The 23918-nt window shown below is 43.0% G+C and overlaps 1 protein-coding gene across 1 annotated transcript in view; it reads right to left on the bottom strand.

Moving 5' to 3' along the window:
- Nucleotides 1-17560, bottom strand: part of MSH2 (mutS homolog 2) — a 46554-nt gene extending 28994 nt beyond the window's left edge. The window contains exons 1-6 of the mRNA XM_038132923.1: nt 17296-17560; nt 15009-15163; nt 14321-14599; nt 13865-14011; nt 12700-12849; nt 10402-10535 (exon numbers count right to left, since the gene is read on the bottom strand). Of these exons, the coding sequence (XP_037988851.1) occupies nt 10402-10535; nt 12700-12849; nt 13865-14011; nt 14321-14599; nt 15009-15163; nt 17296-17515 (1085 nt within the window). The 5' untranslated portion in view covers nt 17516-17560. The remainder of the gene's footprint in view (nt 1-10401; nt 10536-12699; nt 12850-13864; nt 14012-14320; nt 14600-15008; nt 15164-17295) is intronic.
- Between the last annotated feature and the right edge of the window lie 6358 nt (nt 17561-23918).

Genomic DNA, 23918 nt, shown 5'->3' with positions numbered 1-23918 from the left:
AATTACTTCACAGCTTCCCTGCCTGAAAACCACTGTCACGACCTAAACAGCCCCAAAAAGCTACACTAAGATAGCTGCTTACAAAAGAAAGCTTTGAAGGGGACAGTGAAGAAGTATGACAGTGTATATTCTTCCTCAATTCAGAAATTGAAGCGCATTACAGTTTTATGTGAGGGATGTGAATTTACAGGCTTTCAACAAATGAGAAGATACTGTATCATACAGTAGATTAACAGAAACAGCAAACCAGGAGCAAAGAGTCCCAGGGGGATGCATTTCTCAGTTCACCTGCAAAAGCCTGTGTTCTTAGAGAGACGATGCTGTCACCCCAGGAAGAGCATCTCTGTAGCTTCTTAAAAGCTCTTGCAATCATTCACAGCTCTAGACCCAAAGAGAGTACCAAAACTTCCCCTCTGCTGAAACAAAAAAGTCAGAGAGACCAAAGAGGAGCTGGCTCAGGGGAACAGCTGGAGAGCTGTCCTGCTCTGTCCACAGCCCAGCCACAAAGTGTGGAGGAACAAAACCTGGGAGAGGCACCTTTGGGCACCTCAGCTTGCCACTGATGGTGATGCTCCCAGCTGCAGCCCCCTCCTCAAACACGCATCTTCGTTTGCTGTGCTGGCTTTGTTTTCACCTGTGGCTCCCCTGAACCACCTCACCCTGGGGTGGCCCTGCCAGCTGTGGACAAGCCCAGCTGTGTTCTGGTGTTGGCCTAGAGTGGCTTGGAAATTATGCCCTCAAGCCCCAGTCCCAGCAGCACTTCCAAGCTGGCAGAAAGCAGCACTGCCACCAGGAGAAGTGTCAGGTAGGGCTGCTACCCACTGCTCTTCCACCTGCCATACTCTCCCCATCAAGTTTTAAATGAACTAAACCAAGGGATCTATCTGCAGGCACAGATCTGAAGCTCTCAGAATGCATTTAGCACTAACAACTGCCTTTCACTCCACTGTAACAGTGCAGCTCCTCAGAACCCACTCCTATTGTCCTTTAATCTTAAATGTAACTTGAAGAGACCATGAATATCCTGTTTTTCACAGCCCTGCTGAAGTATAATCCCTTGTAATATAGAGTGCAAGGTTTGAAGAGCAGCTTTAGACCCTAGGAGAGCCACAGAAATCAAACTGCACACACTTTCCAGAGCTCTGGGTACACAGTGTGCTTCTAAGCAGCTGCACAGATCAGGCTCCCTGCTGTTAAACCTGTAATATTAAACAACCTAAGAGAAAGCCACAGTCAAATATCAGTCTCATGCCTTTTCTAGTTCCCCTAATTAGTCCCTAAACCATCCTACCATGATAACAATAATGGATATTTCTAACTTCAGGACAGTCCATTTACAGAGAAATTTTGTAATTCAAATAAATGCAGTCTTCCACTGTATCAGTTACATTTATATAACATAAAATTAATATGGATCAGGGAAGCAACAGACTGTTTACCACCCTAAAGGAATTTCTGAATACACTATTTGAGTATTATGTCAAAGGCCAGAGAGCAAATTAAAGCCCTGGGCTTCTATCAGGGGTACCAGGCACAAAGTAACTATTTTTTATAAAAATCAAGCATGAAAATTTCTTACAGAAATCAAGCATTGAAAACTGCATGTATTGACTATGAGGCAAGATAATAAGATCAGAATAAAAAATAAGACAAGGTTATCAGAAAAGTAGTTAAAATAACATTGGGTTTTTTTTCCCCACAAGATACTTATCCAAGTCTGATGTTACCAGTAATTCATTATTTTTGCACAAGTGCTTATGAACTTTCCGACCTCAGCAGATCAAGCAAAGTAGCACACAGAATGAACAATACCAGATGATAACACTCCTTCACCACTCTGAAAGGGATGACAAATTCAGAAAGTCTCTCTTGGGGGGTGGTTGCTCTGTTGTCAGTCCCTCCGGCGCTGGAGATGGCTGCTACAAGCCACGAGGTGCAAGCTCTCAGTGTTTCCAGGTCCCAGTCCAGAGCAGGTTCAAGAAGTTCCAAAAAGGGGAGGAAAAAAAAAAGGAAAAAAAAAAAGAAAAAAAAGGAAAAAAGGAAAAAAAACAGTCCAGGGAAAAAAAAATGGACTGCTTAGCTAAACTAGCTAATGAGCAGAAGCAGAAGCAAAAGCAAGAGCGAAGCAGGAGCAAGCAGAAGCCAGAGCAAGAGCAAAGCAAAAAGCCCAGCAAAAAGCAAAAGCCGCACTATGTACTCCCTGTCTCTGTGTCCCGCCAGCCGTGGGGGAGCGGGCTGATAACAAAACCCAAAACAAAACATTCACTCTTCAGAGCCAGTAAGAAGAAAACAATTCTTCAGCAGAAAAATAAAATATTTGGTCTTAATTCTTGTCAGCAAAGTACCACTTGATGCAATTAAGACTTTGCTCCTGAATCAGACTGCTGCAACAGCAATATTTTTAGAGCCTGAGGGAAGCGAGTGCCCAGCATCATGCTGAAGAACATGAAATAAAGCAGCACCACAGCAGCAGAGCTCTGCTTGGCCTCCTCCAGCCAGAACTGGGAGGCAGGCACAGAAATTCCCTACAATGAAAAGGAAGAAGGAATCATCTTTCCTTCATTCACAAGGCAAGGCTGGCAGCACTGCCCATCGACCACCGCCCTGCCCCTGGCCAAAGCTGCAGGCAGCTGGGAGCTGTGCTGCACAGGAGTGCAGAGGGGATCTGCAGGAGCATTTCTGCAGGCAGGAGGTGACCAGAGCTTTGCCAGGGCTCCCACTGCTTCTCTCCAGGTAAGACCGAAGGCCACCTATGCCCTGCCGCAGGGACACAGGGACATCTGTCACCACCTCACGGCTGGGATACTCACGTTCCCACAGCAAACCAGCCCTGGCTCTACAAAACCCAGGTCCTGAAAATATCAGCACATTTAAAACAAGAAGTATTGCTCCTGTCTAGATTCTGAAGAAACTCTCATACACCTGTTCATCCAAATGACACCGACACAATCACCCCAGCCACACCCCAAACCAGAGCCAGGTGTCTTTTATTTCGCACTCCTCAGCCTGGGTGTGTTACATACAGTACCAGTCACTATCTAACTGAGAGACAAGGAAAACAAACCATTACTTTCTTTTCCCAAAAGCTGTATTTGCCAAATAAGAACAAAGAACTTTTTAATTATTACGAAGAACTGCCATTTGTTTTATATAACAGCACTATTTAGATTCTATTCCCCTCCCCTCCTCTTTCACAGTTAAGGAATAACAAAATTATTACCCCTAATGAATTAAACAGCTCACCAGAAGAGGAACTGGCATAAAAAGGGGAAATTCTCACCTTATGGTAACACACTACTTCACAGAATGATAAACAAGTGTTCCCAATTATTAAACATGCATATTTATAGAGGAAAAAAAAAGAGTATCTATCACCAAAGTTGAATTTTGAATATTCAACACAGCAAATCCTTTCCCACCTCAAATGACATTGCAATCTTACCCAACTAAGCAGTCTCTTACCCTCAAGGAACTGTACAGACAAAAGTTGTATGAGGATAGCTCATAAAACAAGAAGTATCTTCCAAAATCTTTATCAGAGATGTATTTTTTGTCTTCCCAATGTTTATTTCCATGCATACAGTATTTTTCATAAAATTTTCATTGTCTGTTTTCTGTAGGAGCTAAAAATATTCTAATAGCATCTTCACAGCTAATTTGTCAGGAAAGCAGCAGGTTTATTGAGCAATGGTAGTGCACAGCTCCATTTCACAGACTCACTATTCCAGTCCAAGGACAGGCAGATATCCATTCTATCCTCCTGTAGCAAGTTTGGCAGTCTGACAACATAAATCAACTGGCACAATCTCTAAAACAGTCAAAGTACCAGCAGAAAGCAAACTCAAGTCAGATTATTAAATCTGAACAAATCCTGGCTTCTGGTACTTGTTGACCTGCACTTAGGATGTTCATGAGAAAAGCAGCTCATGGACCAGCTGCAGAGGAGCAAGAGGATTAATTCTGATGACAACTTTCCTCACTTTTTCATGGACTAGTTTTCATCAGGTGAACAAGCCAAATCAAACTGATCTTTAGCTGTGAGACAAAAAAAAAAAAAAAAAAAAAAAAAAAAAGAAGGAAGTAGGAGGTTTGGAGTGCCCCTTTTTGGCAACTGCAGAGTTTTTCTGGATTATCTGCAATGAACATGACACCCTTGATTGTTTAAGCATGATAAACTGCCCATCAAAAGAGGAACAAGCCAGCTAAAGGAACACCAGTGCCAGTACCAATTACAAGGGAACAGGTGGCAGTCCACAGCTAGGGAAGCATGACTGAACCTTTTGATTTAAAATTATTTTAAGTGCGAGCCATCCATGAAACAAGTCAGGGCCACAGGCTGCTGCACGGTGCACAAGAGTCAAAAACAAATGAAAAACTTTCACACTAAAACCTGAAGACTCAAGAAACCCTACATACAGCACAGAGAGTGTGAGCAAGTGTCAAGGACATGAAGGAAAAAAGATCCTAATTTGAATAAAAACAAGAACAACACAGTATTTAGGCTTCCAGACAAAACAACAATTGCCCATCTTTTAAGAATTCCTAATAAACCTCTATTTCTTATATGGTAACAAAGAACAATGAAGAGGATGGAGCAAGGACTCACCAAATACTACCCAGTCATGGGCACCTTTATTAACCCCACACAGTGAAACTGCTCCACCCAAAACCTGCCAGAGCAACCCAAGATGGAAAGCAGCAGAGGCTGTTTCCCAGCTTAACGCCTTAAACCACTGAGGTTTTCTGCCAGTCTTGCTTTTTAATTAAATACAGCATTTTGGGATCCAGTGATAAAAGTGTATTACTGTGTGGTCTTCAAAGACTAGAGTCAGCTGAGGAAAAGGTATTTTCATTATTATTTTTTTTGTGCTTTATTCTTTACAGGTTTCCATACATTATTAAAATTAAGAGGTTACATTTATTACACTACTCCATCACCCTTTTAAATTGCTAACCTGTGCATTTCTTTAAGCCTGTGCAAACTAAGAGCATACTGAACAAGTTCTATTTCTTAGCTGTTGAAAAACAAATATTTCTTCATTTGCATTCATTCTGTACTGAAGAAACTCAAAACTGTATGTCAACAAAACATTAAAGACTCTTCTAATCCTCACATATGATAAATGAAATTAAATTACAAGCCAAGACGAAATTTTCTTGCCAAGAGCTTCCATTGCAGTGTCCTAACATGCCACCTTTCTAATGTTCTTGGACATAAATGAAACAAAGCAGAAACAATAATGTGGTCACTGTTGTTTCACAGAGAACAAACCATATTTCTGTAGCCAGTGTTCAAAACAGTGACTACCGAGGACACTGTTACAAACCTGAGAGCTTTGCACCTGCGCATACTAAGTTTCCATACATAATGGAAACCTAATGGAATGAATACTCAAACACAGATTCTAAGCAAAATTTAACTATGGCAGTAAGTGCCATCCACCTCATTTTGGCAGGATGAGAGCCAAAGAACAGTATGGCAGCTACAGATTCACATTTCCCTAAATAAATAGCAGTTTCATCGTGTCTTACAAGTCTGAAAACCAATCTGACATTTCAATCAAATTTTAGTTTAATTTTCATTTCTGTTGAGCCTCAAAATTCAGACACAAAAGAAATGACTAAAAGCTTAATCTTTCTATTTATTTTGCACCAACTGAGGACTTGTCAGGAAGAAGTGGGTGAGCTGGAAGTATCAATGAGGAGATACTATGACTACCTGCTCCAGTGCTGCACCACTCAATGCCACCTATAATTTACAGATTTGCAACACTGCTGATCCCTGACCCAGAAGACAAAGGATCTGGATAACAGAATACAAACATTGTCTTTCCCACACCTGAAGGTGTCATGAAAAGTGTCTTTTTTTCAGCTCCTCAGACAAGAAAACTAAAAATAGGTCTTTTTGCAACACAACAATCTAAGCCTTTGGGTAGGTTTTGAGAGCCTGGGATTTTGATGGCAATTCCTTCCTAGAGACATGGCCTGTGTGATGTGTGCTTGACTAGCAGAGCTCCAGTTTAATGTCTAGGCAGCACTCAATTGCAAACTCAGTTTTACAAGCAAACCCAAATGAAAATAGAGGTAAATTAGAAGTTTTGAAAACAGTAAACACAGGTGAAGAGGGTTAAAGAAGAAGCATTGAGAGCTTCAAGCTCCAAACATTTCTTTAGGGAACTTGGTGATGGTAACTTTTGGAATGACAAAGGCAACATTTTTCAAGGCTTACTGGAAGCCAACACCATTTTCACGTCACTGGAATGACAACTTCTTTCATGGGAAATATTTATTGCACCACGATCTCCATGACAATAAGAAATCACATTTCTGCCTTCAAATCTGTTCAGACTCAATCTGTATTTCAGAAGCTTCCCTAGAGGCATTAGGAGCACTCCCAGTGCCCAAAATGCATTTTAAAGAGGTGATTTAGACAAACCTCCAAGCTGGTCACATCTTCCCCTCCCTCAGTGAGGACACGGGCCAGCACACACTGCTAATGCAGCTGCCTGGGCTCAGTCTGTGCCTCTGGAGAGGTCCTGACCTGTACTCAGAAAAGCACTGAAGGTCTCTGCAGAGCTGCTACCCAGAACAACAAAAGCAACAAAGCCTACCTGCGATGCCTTGCAGGGACAGCTGCAGGTTAGAAAAGAACACAAAAGCAGTGAAACCTTAACAGCAGAACAATTGCCATTGGAACTGCAGGCCTCTGGTTACAGCCCTTGCTCAAAACAAGGCTAACTCCAGTCAAACACTGAGCAAGAACAGAGATCCCTCCACCTCTCTGAGCACACATTCCAGAGTCTGACCATCCTCGTGCCTCACCCAAGGTGCTCCAGGAGAACCAGGGCCTTAGATTATGTTTCTTCTTCTTGTCTCAAGGCAACAAGTTAGGGATGGGTTTTATTTTTTAAACAAACTGCTACTTAAATAATCATGGTGCATGAAAATGTTCTACAAACTGGGAAGTTTTACCCTTCCAGCCATTTATGCACCTCGAGCTTCCCAAATGTATTACTTGCTGACTCTGCCAGAGACAGGCTTTGTTTCTACAACGCAGCATGGTATTTAGAAACACAGGAGGAAAGCTCAAAACACGCTTGGATCAGAGCAAGTGATGTTTGAGTACAGCCTTTAACTCCCCTGAGACCCCTGCACCTTTTCCATGGGACACAGGCACATAAGAGGTTCAACCACAGTATACATAAAGCATTAAAAAGGTGAGCTGGAATCTTTTATTTATGGTGTGCATAAATGTCAGATAGAGTTTATCCCAAATACAGAAAAAAAATTAAGTATATTCAGCATGAACTCTCTTCTCAGGACATAACAGAAAAAGCACTATTTTATACTGTGCCACATTCCTCAGACTTTCCAGTACCTGGAGAATTAACATGACATACTGAAGCTGCCTGCTGTATTGCAGTCAATTTGGTTATACAATTAATACTCGTATTTGCACATGCTGGCTCTGCGACTACATTTTAATTTCAAATATGCTGACTATGAGACAAGGAGCAAGAACCTCATGTACTTGCCTTCTGAACACACCACACAGGAGAAGTAGGGCTGTATTGTGTGTACTTATGACTGATAATTATTTTTTTAATCAAGGAAAACCAGCTGGATACTGGCAGAACCCCAAGTCTTACAAGACAGGCAGCTATCAGGAGCCTCTGTTTTCTCAGTTCTCATCAGGAGCTGCTCCTGTCAGTAAACATCATTTTATCTGAAGCATGTGCATATGTACTTTAATTTGTGCTGGTACTGTATCAATAGTTAATATGGACTGCAGATTCAACTCTGTGTTCCATTTTTCCATGCAGGTTAACAACACACTGCAGATTACAAACTACTGAAAGAAGTGGATTCCTTTATCTCCAAAAGATGACTTGCACCACCTGCAGGTCTTAGCAGAGGGTTACAACAGTCTAACTTGGGGAAAAAAAAAGTGAAACTTTCAGACACCAATTTTATGCTACTAGGACAACAGTTAAGTCAAATACCTCCTGTATAAGCAAAACAGGAGGCTTCCTTCAAAACAGCCACTGAACATCAGTCCAGCTTGGGCAGTTCTGCTTGGTTTGAGGAGTTCTGCTCTGGTTAGTGTTAAATGGGGTCCTTCAACATGGCACACTTCAAGCTGAGAAACAATCAGTAGCTCACCTTGACGACAAAGGAGATGTAAAGGAAAAACAGTCAAGGTATTTCCTTCTCAAGCCACCTTATGCTCTAATCTGTGGTTTGCAATCCTTAAAATAACCACAATATACTATAAAGTCTTCAGAACACAACTTGGCAACTGCATATCTTTCAAAAGATATTTAAATCTGTCAGTAGAGCTCACTAACAGCTTCTCTTATCATACTCGTTCCTTGGGATTAAAAAAAGAACAGTCCTACACCCTTTGAAAAGCATAAAGTTTGGGAGGATGAAGCTTACAAGTAAATTACATTGCTTTTATCTCAGAGAATTGAGCTCATCCAAGTAGTACTTGAAAGCAAGATGCATTCAGACAGAATGCAGCAGAACAAAATGAAAAGGTGTCTCTGTGGTATTTCAGTGCTCATTGGTAGAGGATAAAGCAAAGCACTTTTAACAAATTGCAGCTCCAAGGTCTCTGCAGCTGGGCAAGATACAGGAGGTTATCAGTGGACTTCCTTCAAATTCATAACACTTGAATATACTGACCCTCACAAGCTTCACTAACAGCTTTACTCCATTTAATTACTCCCCCCCTCCTTAAAATACACCTCTTCCTACATGCAGCCAACATTAGCCACAGAGAACCACAACACAAAACACAGAGATGACAGTACAAAACAGGTCAAGTTACATTTTTTGCCAACAACTCCACTCCAGTCTTATAAAGAAAACACTGTCTATTCCAAACTTGGAAGATTTCTGATGTACAGTAATAAGCAAACATGTCACACAAAAGTTAAGATTTCTAACGTTTACTTTGACATAAGAAAATGACAAGATGGGAGTTCTAACTTTCAAAATTTTAAAAACAACACAATCATAAAATGAAATTTGGTTCAGATATTGGGTACTTAGTCAAGAACCAACAATGAAAGCTTTTGTAACACATGCAGAAGACAGCATTCAACAAAACTGGGAACAAATATTTCAGTGTCACGTTAACAACATTTCTAAGTGGGCTCTGATCAAGTTACCACACACCATTCTGCAAATGATGAGGAAAAGCAGAAAAACTTGTTGAAAAGAAGAAGAATAATTCAGTCTCCAGAAATCTAGAGAGAAAACTATCATCCTGATTTTGTCTGGCACAGAGTTTATTTTTTCTCAGTAGCCAGTACGGCGCTGTGTTTTGGGTTTTGCCTCTCCTCCCCATTCCACCAGGGAGGTGAGCAGGCAGCTCTGTGCTTAGCTGCCAGCTGGACTTAAACAGCTACTCTTTGCATAACTTATTTAAATATCAGCACATCCAAGCCAAGATTTCTTTTTTTGGTAGCAGGGATCTGTGCCCAACAGCATATACAGACATATCTGCAATGCCTTATCTGAAAAATGAGCCGTAGAGAACCTATCAAAGTTAAATTCAATTTTCCAGCCTCTTCTGTTTTGTCAAGATACACTTTAATACACATTTTGTAGTGCTGATTGCTAAAGTTGCATGAAATTTGGGTTTAGATCATTAAAAGACAGTGTATATATAGGAGAAGTGTAAAAAATGCGTAACTTGTATTTGTGTGGTGAACATACTCCAGACAAACACACACAGTAGGAACACAGCCTTTGCAGTTTTCCTCTCTGAATGGTTGAGAATAATCTGCGCATTCTCAGCAGGGATTTACCAGATTCTCTAAGGCTTCTTATCAACTGATACTGTTATCTACTGGCAGGGCAGCCACGCTGTGACAGAGGGCAGGATCAAAGGGCAAGAAAGAAAAAGCCCCGTATCTAGGCATGATTAGAGTGACCTACTGTAACCAGAAGTAGCTTTCTTCTGGGAACAGGAAGACGTCACAACTGCTTAATTGTTTGGGTGTTTGGGATTGTTGTTTTTTTTAACAGGTAAACTTGAAGTGACATCAAAATATTATTAAACAGACTGAGCATTTGCATTTGAACAAAGTCAGTAAGTGGCTGCTGCACTGCCTTAGCCTGTAGCACAGCATCATTCAGATCATCTAAACATATTGCACCTCCTCTTTAAAATGTATAATTGTAGAAAGCATTTAATTTAATAGTAACCTGTCAATTTGCATCTCAAGGACAAACATATTCTGCTCTAAGTGCAATCCATTACAGGGTAGCACACATAAGACTCCAACCACTACAATTTCTTGGTTGCAGCATTCTTTGCTTAAAAAGAAAGGGTCTTATATAAAATAGTTACTAATGTGTTTGAGTCTATTAAGCACATAATATTGTTACCTTTCTTCAATTCTGGTCTTGTCCATAAGTGGTTGTTTGATCCACTGATTAACTAGTCTTTGTCCTTGAGGGGTTCTGCATTTATTCAGTAAGCCAGCTAGAGACTGTGCAGTATTTGCATTTTCCACAGAACTCTGGAAAGAATGAAAGAAAAAAAATAAAGGAACAAAAGGAAAAAAAATTAGTTACTGAAGTTTATTGACACCCACTGAATGAGACACAGCTATTTAGGAACAGAACATGTTTTTTTCCCATGAAACTTGGCACCCATCAAAAATGGTGAGACAGTGCAGCATTAAAGTACTTACACTCTGGTCCCTGGAACATGGGAAGGAAGGAGAAGGTTTGTCCACTTTGGAACCACTCCAGACTGAACAGCAAAGCTAAAAGTGTACCTAGTCATGGGGCAGTTTGCACTTTTGAGTAGCAAAAGTGGAAATACATCTACATACTAGCTAGTTTGCTCTTCTTAAGGTCAAAAATTAGGGGTCCTGTCCATCACAAAAAAGCAGCAAGAAACAGGACTTGAGTTCAAGGGGTTTTTGTTTGAGAACTCTGGGGGTTGCTGGGGGGGAACAACACAACAGAATCAGGCAATGGGGAAGAACAGTTACTTGAATTCTCTCAAGCTTCCCCAGATCATCTCTGCAGTGCTATAAACACCCCTAGACTTAGCTCTGATCAAATTATAGTTCATTACCCATAAGTCAGGTTTAATATTAGCTGGACTCCAGACAGCCTTTTGGGCATTTTTGTTGTGGTTTGATTTGGTTTTCCCACAAACAGCTATGAAGCAAAAATTTTGGTTAATATTGAACAAACAAGCTTGTTTCAACTCTTGACTTTGAAATTAAAATCTCAACTCCCTCTGCACAAGAAAGGCTGCATTTAAAACAGCAGGCAAGCATTCAACCAGGAGCAGGTCTGGATGCTCCTCTATGTAGAACTGGAGTCACAACAACAGGAAATTAATGCCATGAGAAGCAATACTGACACATTCAGCCTCTGGAATATCTAATATCTAAAGTGTATGGGCCTATTCTCAGTGTTCTGGGCAGTATGACACACTAAAATCTCCTGAATGTAAGGAAGTGTCACAGAATACATACATATCTTATACACAAACTACCTACTTCAGCACATCCAATGTTTAAGGTTACATTCCATACCACCAACAGCATCTGCAGCATCTTAAGACCTTTACCTACACACCTCACAGAGCAACTCAAATTACAAAATAATTTGACTTGGCTTTACTGCTATCCAAAAACCTCCACACACACATCCTACCATGCAGGCAGCTTCCTGCTCCATGGAAAAACCTTTGTTCCAAGGCTCACAACAGCCCCTGAAGAGACAGCAGCATATCTCCTATCACAAAACACCTAACACCTGCAAGGACTTGTAAAGGAATGTAGCTAAAACAGAACTTCCTAGAACACCCTCCATAAAGCTTGAGAAGAAATGTAAATTCTGCTCATATCCTAGAGAGGCACTCAGTGGCAGGAAACTAAAAAAAAAATTTAAAAATTCAGAACATCTCTCTTCAGGGGCTAACCAGCTCAGATGCTGAATATATACTCTGTTTTCCTGCAGAAATTCCTCCAAAGTAAACAGAGGCCATAATCTGTGATGTCTTCCTATAAATCTGAAATGCAAGCAGAGTAGGTCCAAGCAAAGATCACTAAGCAGGGCTTACTAATGTGGAAGCAGGACAAAAGCTGATACAACACACCACTTTGAGTTCCTCTAACTGCAGAAATGGGCAAAGCAGAAAAGCAGACTTGGCAGGAGGTATGAAGGAGTCTGTCAACCTGTCTGGATTTGTAGAAAATGTGTGTAAAGAAGATAAAACTGACATCAAAACATGACAGTTAACATGACATGGTGCTTTCAGAATGTTCTCAAGTACTGTCCTGTTCACTGCCAGCCCTCCCTTCCCGACACCTCTGGCACTGCTCCTGTCATGTGTTACATGTTCCAGTAACACATCTAACTGAGGTTTGCATTCTTTTCCCAAGAACAGCACTACTGTGGCCACTTCCTACCTCCTTGATGATCCTCTCTCCCCTTCTACAGGTAAAATAAACTAACAAGAAACAAAAATTAAAAAGGTGGTAAGAGTAGCTAAATGCTTAAAACACATTGCAGGAGAGTAACTGAGAACAAAGCTAAGATGTAGAAGTCGCCATTAATCAGGATCTGGGGAATTGCAATTGGGCAGTCAGGCTCATTATCAAGCAGCTAAGTAATTGAGGATATTGTAAACCAGTTACTAACCAAGTATGTACTTCTTACCTGGAAAAGGTTGAGGGCTTGAACAGCTGCATTGTCTAGAACCATATATTGGCTAAGATCAAAAGTAGTCAGTTCAAACTGTCCAAAATTAGACTCGTCTGACAGCAACTCCAAAAACTTGATAACAGCTGACAAAGACGAAACAGCAACCTGAAGTTGTTTTAAAAAAACCACATAACATTCCAGTTAGAAACATGAATCCAAGAGGATTTGATAAATGCTCCTGGAAAATTACAGCTGGGGAAGACTTTGAGCCATGCCAACTCTGGCAGGGCTATGAGAGACTCATCCTGTTTGACAAGACTTCATTTCCATAGGGACGTTCTACGGCACCGCAGCGTCTTTCTAGGCAGGTGCAAGAACAACACACGAGCCATCTGCATAATCTGATCAACAAAATGTGAAGTTGCACACCTTGCCAGCTCCCCAAAGCTGTTATCAGGATGTTTCCAGCCCAGGAACACAAACAAGTTATACTGCACAGATAAATGAGATATGCTGGATCATCTCAGGACATGGTTTCAGGGTTAGTTTTCAGCCAGAACAAGCATCTGCTCTGACTCACTGCACGGCACTGCTGAGTGCCAGCACAAAAGAGAGGCAGCAGCATGACTGACTTGTTCAGCTGCAACACACTTCAAACAACTCTAATCTGTTATGAAATGACACATTAAGGGAGGATAATTGTGAATCTTACACCTGCAGCGAGCATCAGCAGTGAGGGGCATTTTAAAACTTGTTTATCTCAACAAACTGCCTCTTGTTTGCAGCTAAGAACAAACATGCAGGCACTAAATCGTATACTTAAGCCGTAAGAAAAACAAAAATATTATCATAAACATTACTCTGCTTTCAAATACCAATTTTCCTGTCATGCAAAATAACCAGAGTATTGTATTTCAGTCCTTAGGCTAGATAGATTATGAACAGGAGGCACCTCTTCTGCAGCCTATTTGCCTACCTATTAGAGTTTCTCCTTTAAAGCCATAAGAGAATGTTTTTTTTTCCATTTCCTCCAGGACGCCTGGTATCCAGCTCTGACACAGACCCAAGCTGAGCAGAACTGCTGAACACTTCAGCAAGAATGTGGAGGAGCTCAGCTCACATCAGGGGCACTCACCACTCCACTTTTTAAAAAGAAGAGGCACATTTGAACACTGCTCACCTGCTTTTCCATCTCTGGCAGTGCTGCACTGTTCAGCTGCTCTTCCTTTTTTGATTTCAACAAGCGATTGAGATCCTGAACAATATCTTTCGTTGTGAAATCTGCCTTCTTCCTGTCTGTAATCAGGATTCCTCCCCTCTGAATGACCTGTTGTTCACAAACACACACATTTATCCATCAATTTCAATATTTAAGGGACAGACATTGACCACATAGAAGCAAACCCTGAAGGGATACCTATTTACTGCTAGGCTACAGGGACAGGAATGTCAGACTAGATTTTAGAACTTTTGTTGATTAAGGGGCAAATAAATTAACAAATACGTTTTGTAGGCATAAATCAAAACTTCCTTGAATTATGATTTTGGTCCTTGGTTTTTCCACAAATCAGTCTGGCTAAAAACCATAACTGAGCCTTTTAGAGGTTTTGCCTGTCAGCCACAGTGTCTCCCTTACTTGTCTCAGTTTCCCCATCTCTCCTGCAGTCTCTCCTCCTGGCAGCACGCACTCCTTCGGGCCCAGTTGAACCAGTAGAGCTTCAAGGTTGGAGAACTGATCATTATCTGGGAACTCACAAACACTCAATTTTCTCAGCGTGGTGTCGACATAGCCCACTCCTACTACTCTCTGTCCATCAGCAGCAGACAGCTTCACCCCCACAACCCCAATGGCTGTGGACATGTCATTGTTGGCAAAGAGAACTTCCTCAAACTGGGCAAGATTTCCTGGAGAACCCTACTTAGAAAAAGAGAAATCCTTATTAAAAGAATCGTACACACACATTTTCTTTATATCTTTCAAAATGACAACTGATCAAGCTAAGTGCTGCACAGTCCATCCATACAAAATACAGAGCTGTTCTGGTTTTTTAACCATTTGAATTTTACCTGTCACCTACACAGAGGAAAGCACTTCAGGCTTCCTTTATTTCCCAACCTATGGAAAAGACACAGAGCAAGCTCTTTCAGCCTTAGAGCAGTAGAACATACAGTGGTGTGCATAACAGCTATATAACCAATATACAACAACCAGGTGTGATTTTTCACTATCAGTCCCTCAAAATCCCAAAACTCCAAGCAGGAAAAAGCTCTGTGTTTTTTTTAACTTTCATCTCACAACTATAAAGAAAGGTTGAGAATTATACCTTGTAAGCTAAATACCAGTCATTTTCTTTGACAGATTTGCTCCCTGCTTTGTTCTTGTAAACTTCAACTCTGTAATGACGAACCAGAAGCAGGTCTCTCACAAAAGATTCAAAGTTCATTTTACTAAGCACAACACTCTCAAGCTTCTCAGTTCCTACCAAAAAAAAAAAAAGAAAAAGAAAATTGTGAGATACCTGAATTTGTTCATAAAGCTTATTTTCTTATTTTCTGTAATCAAAATCCCCAAGAACAGCCTTCAGAAGACACTGTCTTAATATCAAAGAAGCAAACATGTAGAATCCATGAAACAACACAAATCCACAACGTTCAACTGGTTAATACTAATGAAGAAAGCATACTCTCTCTCCAAATAAAAGCAATGTTCAATTCCCAATCTCACTTAATAAGCATAATATATATGTAATATAGTATAATATATAACATATCATATTCACATTAATATGTACAAAGAGATATGTTCCTCTCACCCTTCCCTTCTCACAGTATTCCTGACTTGGTTTACTAATTAATATTTCACACATTTTGATTTAATGAGGATCAGAAGCCTGCTACAGGTCCTCCCACTGCACATTTTTTTCTTTCCTGGATAAGCAGCTTCTGTTGACAGAAAAGACTGCCACCCTATTCACACTCACACATGGGCCCTTTTATCTTAATTTATCCAGAAAAAACAACATACCATCAAAAAAAATTAACAGTTTACATTAAAACCTAACTTAGAAAGTGCCCAATTGACAAATTTCCTGCTTCTGCTCCTGCTTGTGCAAGCAGATGATGCAGCTGAACAAATTTAATTCCACGTAGCTGCCCAGAGGAGCAGCACCACTTCTACCTCCCCAACTCCAGCAGCAGCCTACTCACAGAACAAGGCAATTCCACTGCTGAGCAAATGGGGATTCCAGGCAAATACATTAAGCTTTCTGCCAGGCTGGGAAGTGGAACTAACTCAGACTGGCATCAGACACACTGGAGTTAGGTGAGACACCAAGTAAGCACAAGCAACAGGGAGTACCACATCTCTCTTTTAGCAGCAGGACTTCATCACATTTGAGGCTCTTCCTCCCTTTCCTTCAAAGATGTTAAACAGCAAATTTCCACACCCATAGGAACTTATGGGTTTATTTTAAATAGGATTTTTTCATTTTCTTTCCTCAAATATCTAGTAAGATTTTTTTAAACAGATAAAAACCCCCTCATTTTAGATATATTCTCTTTCCCAGTGTAGAACTGTCCCAACAAAGCACAATTTTTCTTATTTTTTCAGTTGAAACAATACACTAGCAGGGGGTGGGGAGCAGCTGAAGTTCATGTGTTCTTTGAAATCATCCTGAAAGCATCAAGTGCAGTTTTAGGCTTTTAGTTGGATATGGTAGATAAGGCTTTAGAGGGTTTAAAATTGGAGCTGGTAGTCACGTGATTACACCTGCAAAAAAACTTCTAAATTGAATACAACAATAATACTGGTGCATGCTTCCAGTCTGGAAGACACATCAAGCTTTGGGGAGAGCTGGAGTATTGAAATGTTTTGGGTTTTTTTACCTATGACCTCATCAGTCACAACAGAAAGGAAAAAGCATATGAGAATGCCATGTTTTTAACGCTGTTGCTCATGCAAAATATTTTTTGATTCATTAAAAGAGGTTTATTTTGCAAAATCTGAGCCAATAACTCAGCAGCACTGTGTTCCTTGAGATTAAGGCTAATACTAAGGTTTGTACCTTCCGACAAGATAATTTATCTTGATGCTCTTAAACCCACATCTGCAAGCTGCACTGCCTTATACCAAGCGATAAACGACAAGCAGCACGGGGCGGATGGAAAAGAAAATCTTATGAAACACACAGAAACATCTGAAAGTAAAGAACTCTCCTCAGCGATTCCCGGCCTCGGTGAACCAGAGCGGACACCGGACCACGGACATCTCTCAGCCTCTCCCTTCCCGCATCCATCCGCCCCGGGAGGCCGGGACGGGACCGGCAACACCGCCCCATCCTGAGCCCACGCCACCCACGGAACGTCGCTGTCAGCCCGAGCTTGTGACGCCCGCAGGCCTCGGCCTCGCCAAGGGGCACCGCCAGCCAGAGCCTCCCGGGGGGTTCCGGTGCCCACCCGGAGCATCCAAGGGCCGGCACCGCCACCTCCTTCCTCCGCTCCCCCGTTCCCCGAGGCCCGCCGCAGCCAGGCCTGGTGCGGCCGTGCCCCCGCCCGCCGCTCTCCGTCGCTCAGCGCCCGCTCCCGGGGCTCCCCGCGCACGCCCGCACCCACCCGGTGCCCCCGCCAGCTGGCGGATGACGGCGCGGGTGCGGAAGAGCTCGCGGGCGGCCAGCCGCGCGTCCGCGCCGTGCGCCGTGTAGTAGTCGCCGCGCTCGAAGAAGCGCACGGTGGTGTCGGGCTTCTCGGGCAGCGAGAGCACGGCGCGCACGAAGCCCGCCTCGGCCCCCGCGCCCTCGGGCCACACGGCCTCCCGCGGCGGCTCCACCGCCATCTTGTGCCGCCGCCGCCGCCGCCTCCCGCCAAGCACGCCACGCGCGCGCCGGCGCGCCAGAAGCGGCGCCCAATCGCTGCGCGGTCCGCGCCTGGCGTCACGCCCGCGCCGCCCAATCGCTGCGGGGCCCGCTCCGCGCGTCACGCCCGCCCCGATGCTGAGCCGCCCGCGTCGCGGGAGCGCGCAGGCCCGGCCCGCCCGGCGCGCCGCCGCTGCCATGGCAACGCCGGGGCCGCGTGGCCGGGGCTCCGCGCTGCCGAAATTCACCTCGGAATTACAGAATCCGTGGGGCTGGAAAACACCTCTGAGAGCATCAAGAGCAAGCTGCCAGCGGACACCGCCGTGTGGAGCAGACCATGGCGGCGAGTGCCATGTGGAGTGGCATTTAAAGACCTCCGGACACGGTGACTGCACCACTTCTGCCTGGGCAGAACTCCAAATGCCCGAGCTAATGCTGGACAGGCAGGGTGCCCCCGGCAGCCGTGCCGCGGGGGTCACCGCCTGTGCTCCATGAGGAGAAGTGTCCTGTCCGGGCTGCCACAAGGCGAGTGCCGCAGCGCAGGCTGAGAGCAGGGCTGTCACCCGGGTCAGTCACGCTGCCAGGGGCTGTGGGTGACGGGCCCCGCTCTGCTCACAGCAGGAATGGTGTCCAGAGACCCCGTGTGCTCCCTCCAGCAAAGAGAGAGCAGCTCTTGCCCGCCTTCCAGGGGGATTGCTCCTTCCAGGCAGCACAAGTGTTAAAAACGAGAGCAGGCTCCCGGTGCTAAAGTGATTTCAGCATTGATTATAGGAAAAAGAAAGGCCTAAAGCGAGGGGACCCGCGGGCCGAGCAGGAGCGTTCCTGTCGAGGATGCTGCAGCGCCGGCGCTGGGGCTTTTCTGCAGCGATGTCTCAGATGGAGCGGCACAGATTCAGTGGGTCAGAAGCCCTTTTTTATCCTGTTTTTTGTTTGTTTGTTTGTTTTCCTTTTGGATTGTTTTCTTTTTGGATCCTTCATTTGCATGAAGGTTTAAGGCGCTTGATTGGCCCATTACAGTTCTGCCCAGGCTGGCTCGTTTCGCTTGGGGGTGGTGCACTTTACTGAGGTGTATTTTAGTACCTTGAGTTTCTTATAACTACCCTTTTAACCCCTTTTACAGTATAATAACCAAACTAGCAGTACATGCTTAATGATCTATCAACTATTTTACAACACTTTGTAATCTAATTTTAACACAAGGAACAGGGCAAATGGCCAAAAACCCCAAGGCTTGACCCCCATATACAGTCAGGGATTACCCAGCCCAAGGATAGAAACGGCAGGGACTGTCCTGTGGCACTCAGAAGTATCCCAAGCTCTGGCTACAAGGTGCTCCTCATGCCCAGAATGCTTTAGGTTTTCGAGTTTTCATGCTCTTTTCTTGGCACTGCCCTAAGTATTTTCCTTTTTTGTTTTGTTTGCCTGTTTTATCTTGTACTGTAAAGGCACAAAGGAGTAGAAACAGTATAGATGACAATCTTTATTTTGGTGATTATTGTCTAGGAATAATGAGAAATGCCATGTTTCATCAGCTAAGTCAAGTATTCTCGGAAACTTCTCTTACCTTGCACTGCTTTTAATCTTTCCAGTCAGACACCATGGTATCCCAATTCCCAAATTCTTGTATCCCAATCCAGCTGCCTGCACACTATCACCTATAGACAAAACTCAGTATTTCTTGCATAAATGTGATGTTCTGGTTTGTGTACCTTGTACAGAACATCCCCTTGTTTACCCACCATTGCTTGCTCTCTCAATTCTTCCCTATGTTAGTCAGCTTTTCAAAACTCATCTCCCATCCTTCCTTTCTTCCTCCCTCCCTCCCATCTGTTTCCAGCTAAGGAATGCTTTTGGGACCTCTGCTTCTAGATTTTCTCACCTGGCCTCTCTCTTCTTTGCAATTGGTGAATCAATGTGCTCATCTTTAATATTTCTTGGTGTCAATAATTGCTTTTCCAAAAGGCCCTCAGATGCCCACTTAAGAACTAAGTCGGGTTTTCACCCTAAACTGGCTTTTTACTGGGCCACCCTGGTCTGAAGGTGTTGCCATGTGCTGCCTGTTCCACCACAGGGAATTCTTTGGTGTCCTCACCTCATTCCTGCCTAGTGTCACTCTTGGCTTCCCATCCACATTTCAGCCTTCCCCTCCCAAAACCCAGTGCTGTACCCCTGAGGAAACACCGCTTGTCCAGCAAAGGCCTTCAAACCCCTTCTGTAAATGTATTTGCTGAAGGATCACAGGTGGTTCTTGTGGTAAAGAAGAAGACTTAGGAAGGAAGGAGCAAAGCAGGCAGGTCCCTAGAGTTTTGACAGCTTTGTAGTAGCCCAAACTCTTCCACTTATCTCCATAACAATTGTAAAAATGACACTGGTAAGCCAAATTATATTTGGCAAGCCAAATGTATTTATTTTCAGTATGAATAAGTGTGCTTTTCCTAATCCTCTTTTCAGAAGCAGCTGAACTGTCTGGTCTGACACTTCCCTCCACCAAAAGTGCTTGCTTGCAGCAATACTCGCATGGTAAATTCAGCCCCAACAGCTGTCATTTAGCAAGTACATTGCCTTGGGAATGCACTCAGAGTGTCAGGCAGCCTTGCCAAGCATCGATAATACCAGGTCAGCCCAGAATACACAGTTTGAATAGCTGGGACAGCTTCTCTTTGTACACACCTATCGCCGGCCAGGGGGGCTGTGTACAAATCAGGAACAGGACGGGACTGCTAGGAACGTGCCTTGAGCTGTTTTATTTTCCAGCATCAGTATCATTACATGGGTATGACAATGGGAAGATGCCAGCAGCTCACGTCCCAGGCAGCAGACAGAGAACTTATTGTTACAACTTACTTTATAAGTTTTTTGACCAACGACACAAAGCAAAAGCATATTGATAGTGGCTCTATCCCATCACTGTAAGCACACGTACCTTTGGTTAAAACAATGCTTGCTTATTTCGAATACAATACCTGCTTGTAAGCCTTAGAACACAATGCACAGAGCTCCATTATTAAGCTTAGAACTTCCTAATATCTCTCTAGATAGACTTTTCTATCTAGCTTAGGGAGTTATTCTAGACAAGCGTTAATACACAGACCATTGTTCTATTTGTCCTTAGTTTTCTAGCTCTTACATAATTTTTCTGCTGACCTATCTCATGGCTACTGCTTAGCTCTAATCACAGTTCTGCTGTCTCTGAGGCCTGCCTCTTGCAGCCTTCCCAAAACCCTCTGATTTTATAGGTTCCCACAATCACCGATGGTTGCAGATAAAGCAGGAGATAGGACAGGGAGAAAAGGAGTGTCCCATACAAACATCTGGAGACAGGGTGGACTCCAGAGACCTCATCGTCATCTTCAAAAGCGGGAAAATAATGCCTGCTAAGCTGTAATTGCTGCGTGCTTCAGCGTTTCTCGGCCCTGGGCTGGTTGCACCTCCTGGTCCAGCCCTTGCTCGGGGCAGCTCCGCGGGCTCCGCTCGCAGCGAGCCCCACCCAAAGCGGCCGCTGCTGCCCCGAGCGCGGTGCCCGCAGCCCCTGAGCAGCATCCGTGCCGTGGCATCCCCAGCACAGAAGACTCAGCACCCATCACCTTCCCTCGGAGCCTCTGCCGGTTTCTGTGTGCCATTGTTCTTCCCGGGCAGCTCCGCACAGCTCGGCTCTGAGCGGGGAGCATTTATCTCCCTGTGCTGTAGCAGAACACTCCTGCTTTTTCCCGTGCCTATCAGCAGCGACGGGAATGAGATGTCTGTAATTGTTATGCCCGTGGCAGGTGGAAAACTGCTGCTAATCTAAACCTTAATTAACTTTTTTGCCTTCTTAGGCATAAGTAGAGTATAGAGGAAAGTTACAATGGGTTTCCAGTTAGGAAAATGGATGCCCTTTAACCACTTTACAGGGACAAAAAAAAAGAGAGAAAAAATAAATTCTTTTCACCAGTGGTTAATTGGTATACAGCTGTGATCAGTGGCAGCTCTAATGCTTTTGAGCTGGTGGGGATATCACCAGAGAATCTGGTATCAGACTGATGTGTATCTGTGTGTGCACACGCCTCGTGCAGCAGACACTTAACACTAACAGGATAAGGATATTTAGATAACGCAAGTTTGAAAACAGAAAATATGGCTGTTGCCTTGTAGAGAACCTTTTAACTTTCTTTTGTTTACTTTTTTCACTCAGATTTGGCACAGCCATGCTCTACTTGGCAGGCAGGTGTAAGAATTCTGCGGTGCTTTTCGAGGATAGTAGAGGAAAAAAAATCACTTCTTACACGTGTGAGGTTTTCACACACTATAAACTGGTCAGCATTTCCTCTACCATCACAGACCACCTCCTTTTTGTGCATGTCTGCCCTTGCATGTCCCTGCTAAGGCAAGGATTTTAATAAAGTTCATAAAAATCTCTGGGTTTGGGATCAACTATTCCCAACACACAGGGCACCCCTGTAGTGTGCCTGACTGCCTGCATGCCCTGGGATGGACCTGTACCAGACTGCAGCCCCTCCTGGGAGCTGCTAGAATTCCCTAACTAGCACTTGTAAAGCTGGAGCAGCAGAGCTGCTAGCATTTTTAGTTTCCTAGAATATTTTTCTGGCTGTTTCATGTCATCCAAAGTCACTGTATTCGGGTGATCAAAGTCCAGCAGGTAAGGATATAAATAAACATGGTTCACAAACAGTGTTATTTCTCTTACCAAACTACTCTGACTGTTCAGGAGGCTAATGGGTACAGGACTGTCAACAGACCCCACAGATGCAACACTGACCTTTCATTTTCTAGCTGTGGAAACTGTGCTTTGGCATTACTCAGGTCTTAGAAGAAAATTGTTTAGACTTTATTGGTCATGCTTTCTCAGATATATTAGTAGCATACCCTCTTCTAAAAAGTCTGTCATTGTCTCTACATAAACATATATTTAATTTTACTCTGCAGTAATAATAATAATACATATTTGCTAGTGTAATAATTCATGAGGAATAGATTTGCACTTGCCTATACAAACACTATTTTCCCGTGTTGTACATAGGCACTAAGATAGGTTTTATTACTAGGGTTTCTTACAGTTTGTGTCTACCCCCACTGTAACACAAAAACCTCATTTATCCAGTCTTAATACACTTTCAATCTGCCCTTCACATGCTTTCTCAAAATTGACATTACGTGAAAAGAGAGGAAACATGGTATCTCAACTTTGTGTAGAACTTTAGATTTTAAAAATATGCTCCTTCACGTAAGGAAGTTAATGAATAAGGCAAATGGAAGTATCAAAATATTTACCTAGTTAAAAATTGATGCAGAGACTACTAGTCCTTTAAGTTCTATTCATCTGTTTCTTTTACAGAAAACTCTCTTTTTAACTTTGCTGAATGTTTTCCAATAGTATTAAAAGTAGTATCCAAGAATCAAAATTGAGACCATTTAATATTTTGCTATTTAATGCCGTATTAGTTTTCAGTAGCAATCATTTTTTGCCATATTGCTCCATATATGAGAAGAACTATCTCACACATATGTGGAGAGTTGACACAATCTGATAATGGCTTTTTTTTTCCTTTGAATTTCATCACATTAGTCTCCTTTTGGTAAAAAAATCTATAAAACACAATAAGCTGCAGGATACCAATACATTAATTTCTCAGGTATTTTCCCCCTCATGCTTTTCCAATTTCCTCTAAATACACACTTCTATGCAGCTGGAAAAGTGCAGTGTTTGGTAAATAGAACAACACAAAGGCCAATATGTCAATAAAACTATTTAGAATAGGAAACTAATGAAAAAACTATCACGGATCACCACTTTGAGAGCTGAGCAGCACCATGTTACTACCATAGTAACTGAGTTTAGAAACAGTGCATTTGTTTCAGTTGTGGATTTAGTTAAACTCTGGGTTTTTTTAAGAACTTCTCTAAACTTTCTGGTTTTCTAATCACTTGGCTAGTTTCAGGCAAATTTGATGAGGAAGAAGACCATAATACAGCACTAAGCTTCATACCTGACATGAAAAGCTCCACTAAGTAAAAACAAAAAAAAAAAAAAAAAAAGGAAAAGGGAATGCCTCCCTGCAGTGTGGGAAAAGCAGGGAGAAGATGATGTTCAAACAAACCGATTGGGACAAGGTCCAGGCCACACAGCAGCCACAGACCAGCCCGTCCAGTCAAGTCTGCACACGTGCAGCTCCAGCCCAACCACAGCACACAACACCTCTTTCCATCCCACAGGCCAGAAACCTGCTGTGAAATGTGGAGGGAGGGAGGAGAAGAGAAAACAATGGCATTAGAATATTGGGGAGAAGAAAGAAATGATGAGGATACCATATTGCAGACATTTAAGGAAGTAGGTAGAGAGACTGAAGCATTGGGGAAGACAGTAATACACACGTCTCACCACAAGAC

This window comes from Motacilla alba, chromosome 3, assembly GCF_015832195.1.
Source record: "Motacilla alba alba isolate MOTALB_02 chromosome 3, Motacilla_alba_V1.0_pri, whole genome shotgun sequence".
Taxonomy (NCBI): Eukaryota; Metazoa; Chordata; class Aves; order Passeriformes; family Motacillidae; genus Motacilla; species Motacilla alba.
This window is presented reverse-complemented; position numbering and strand designations above follow the sequence as displayed.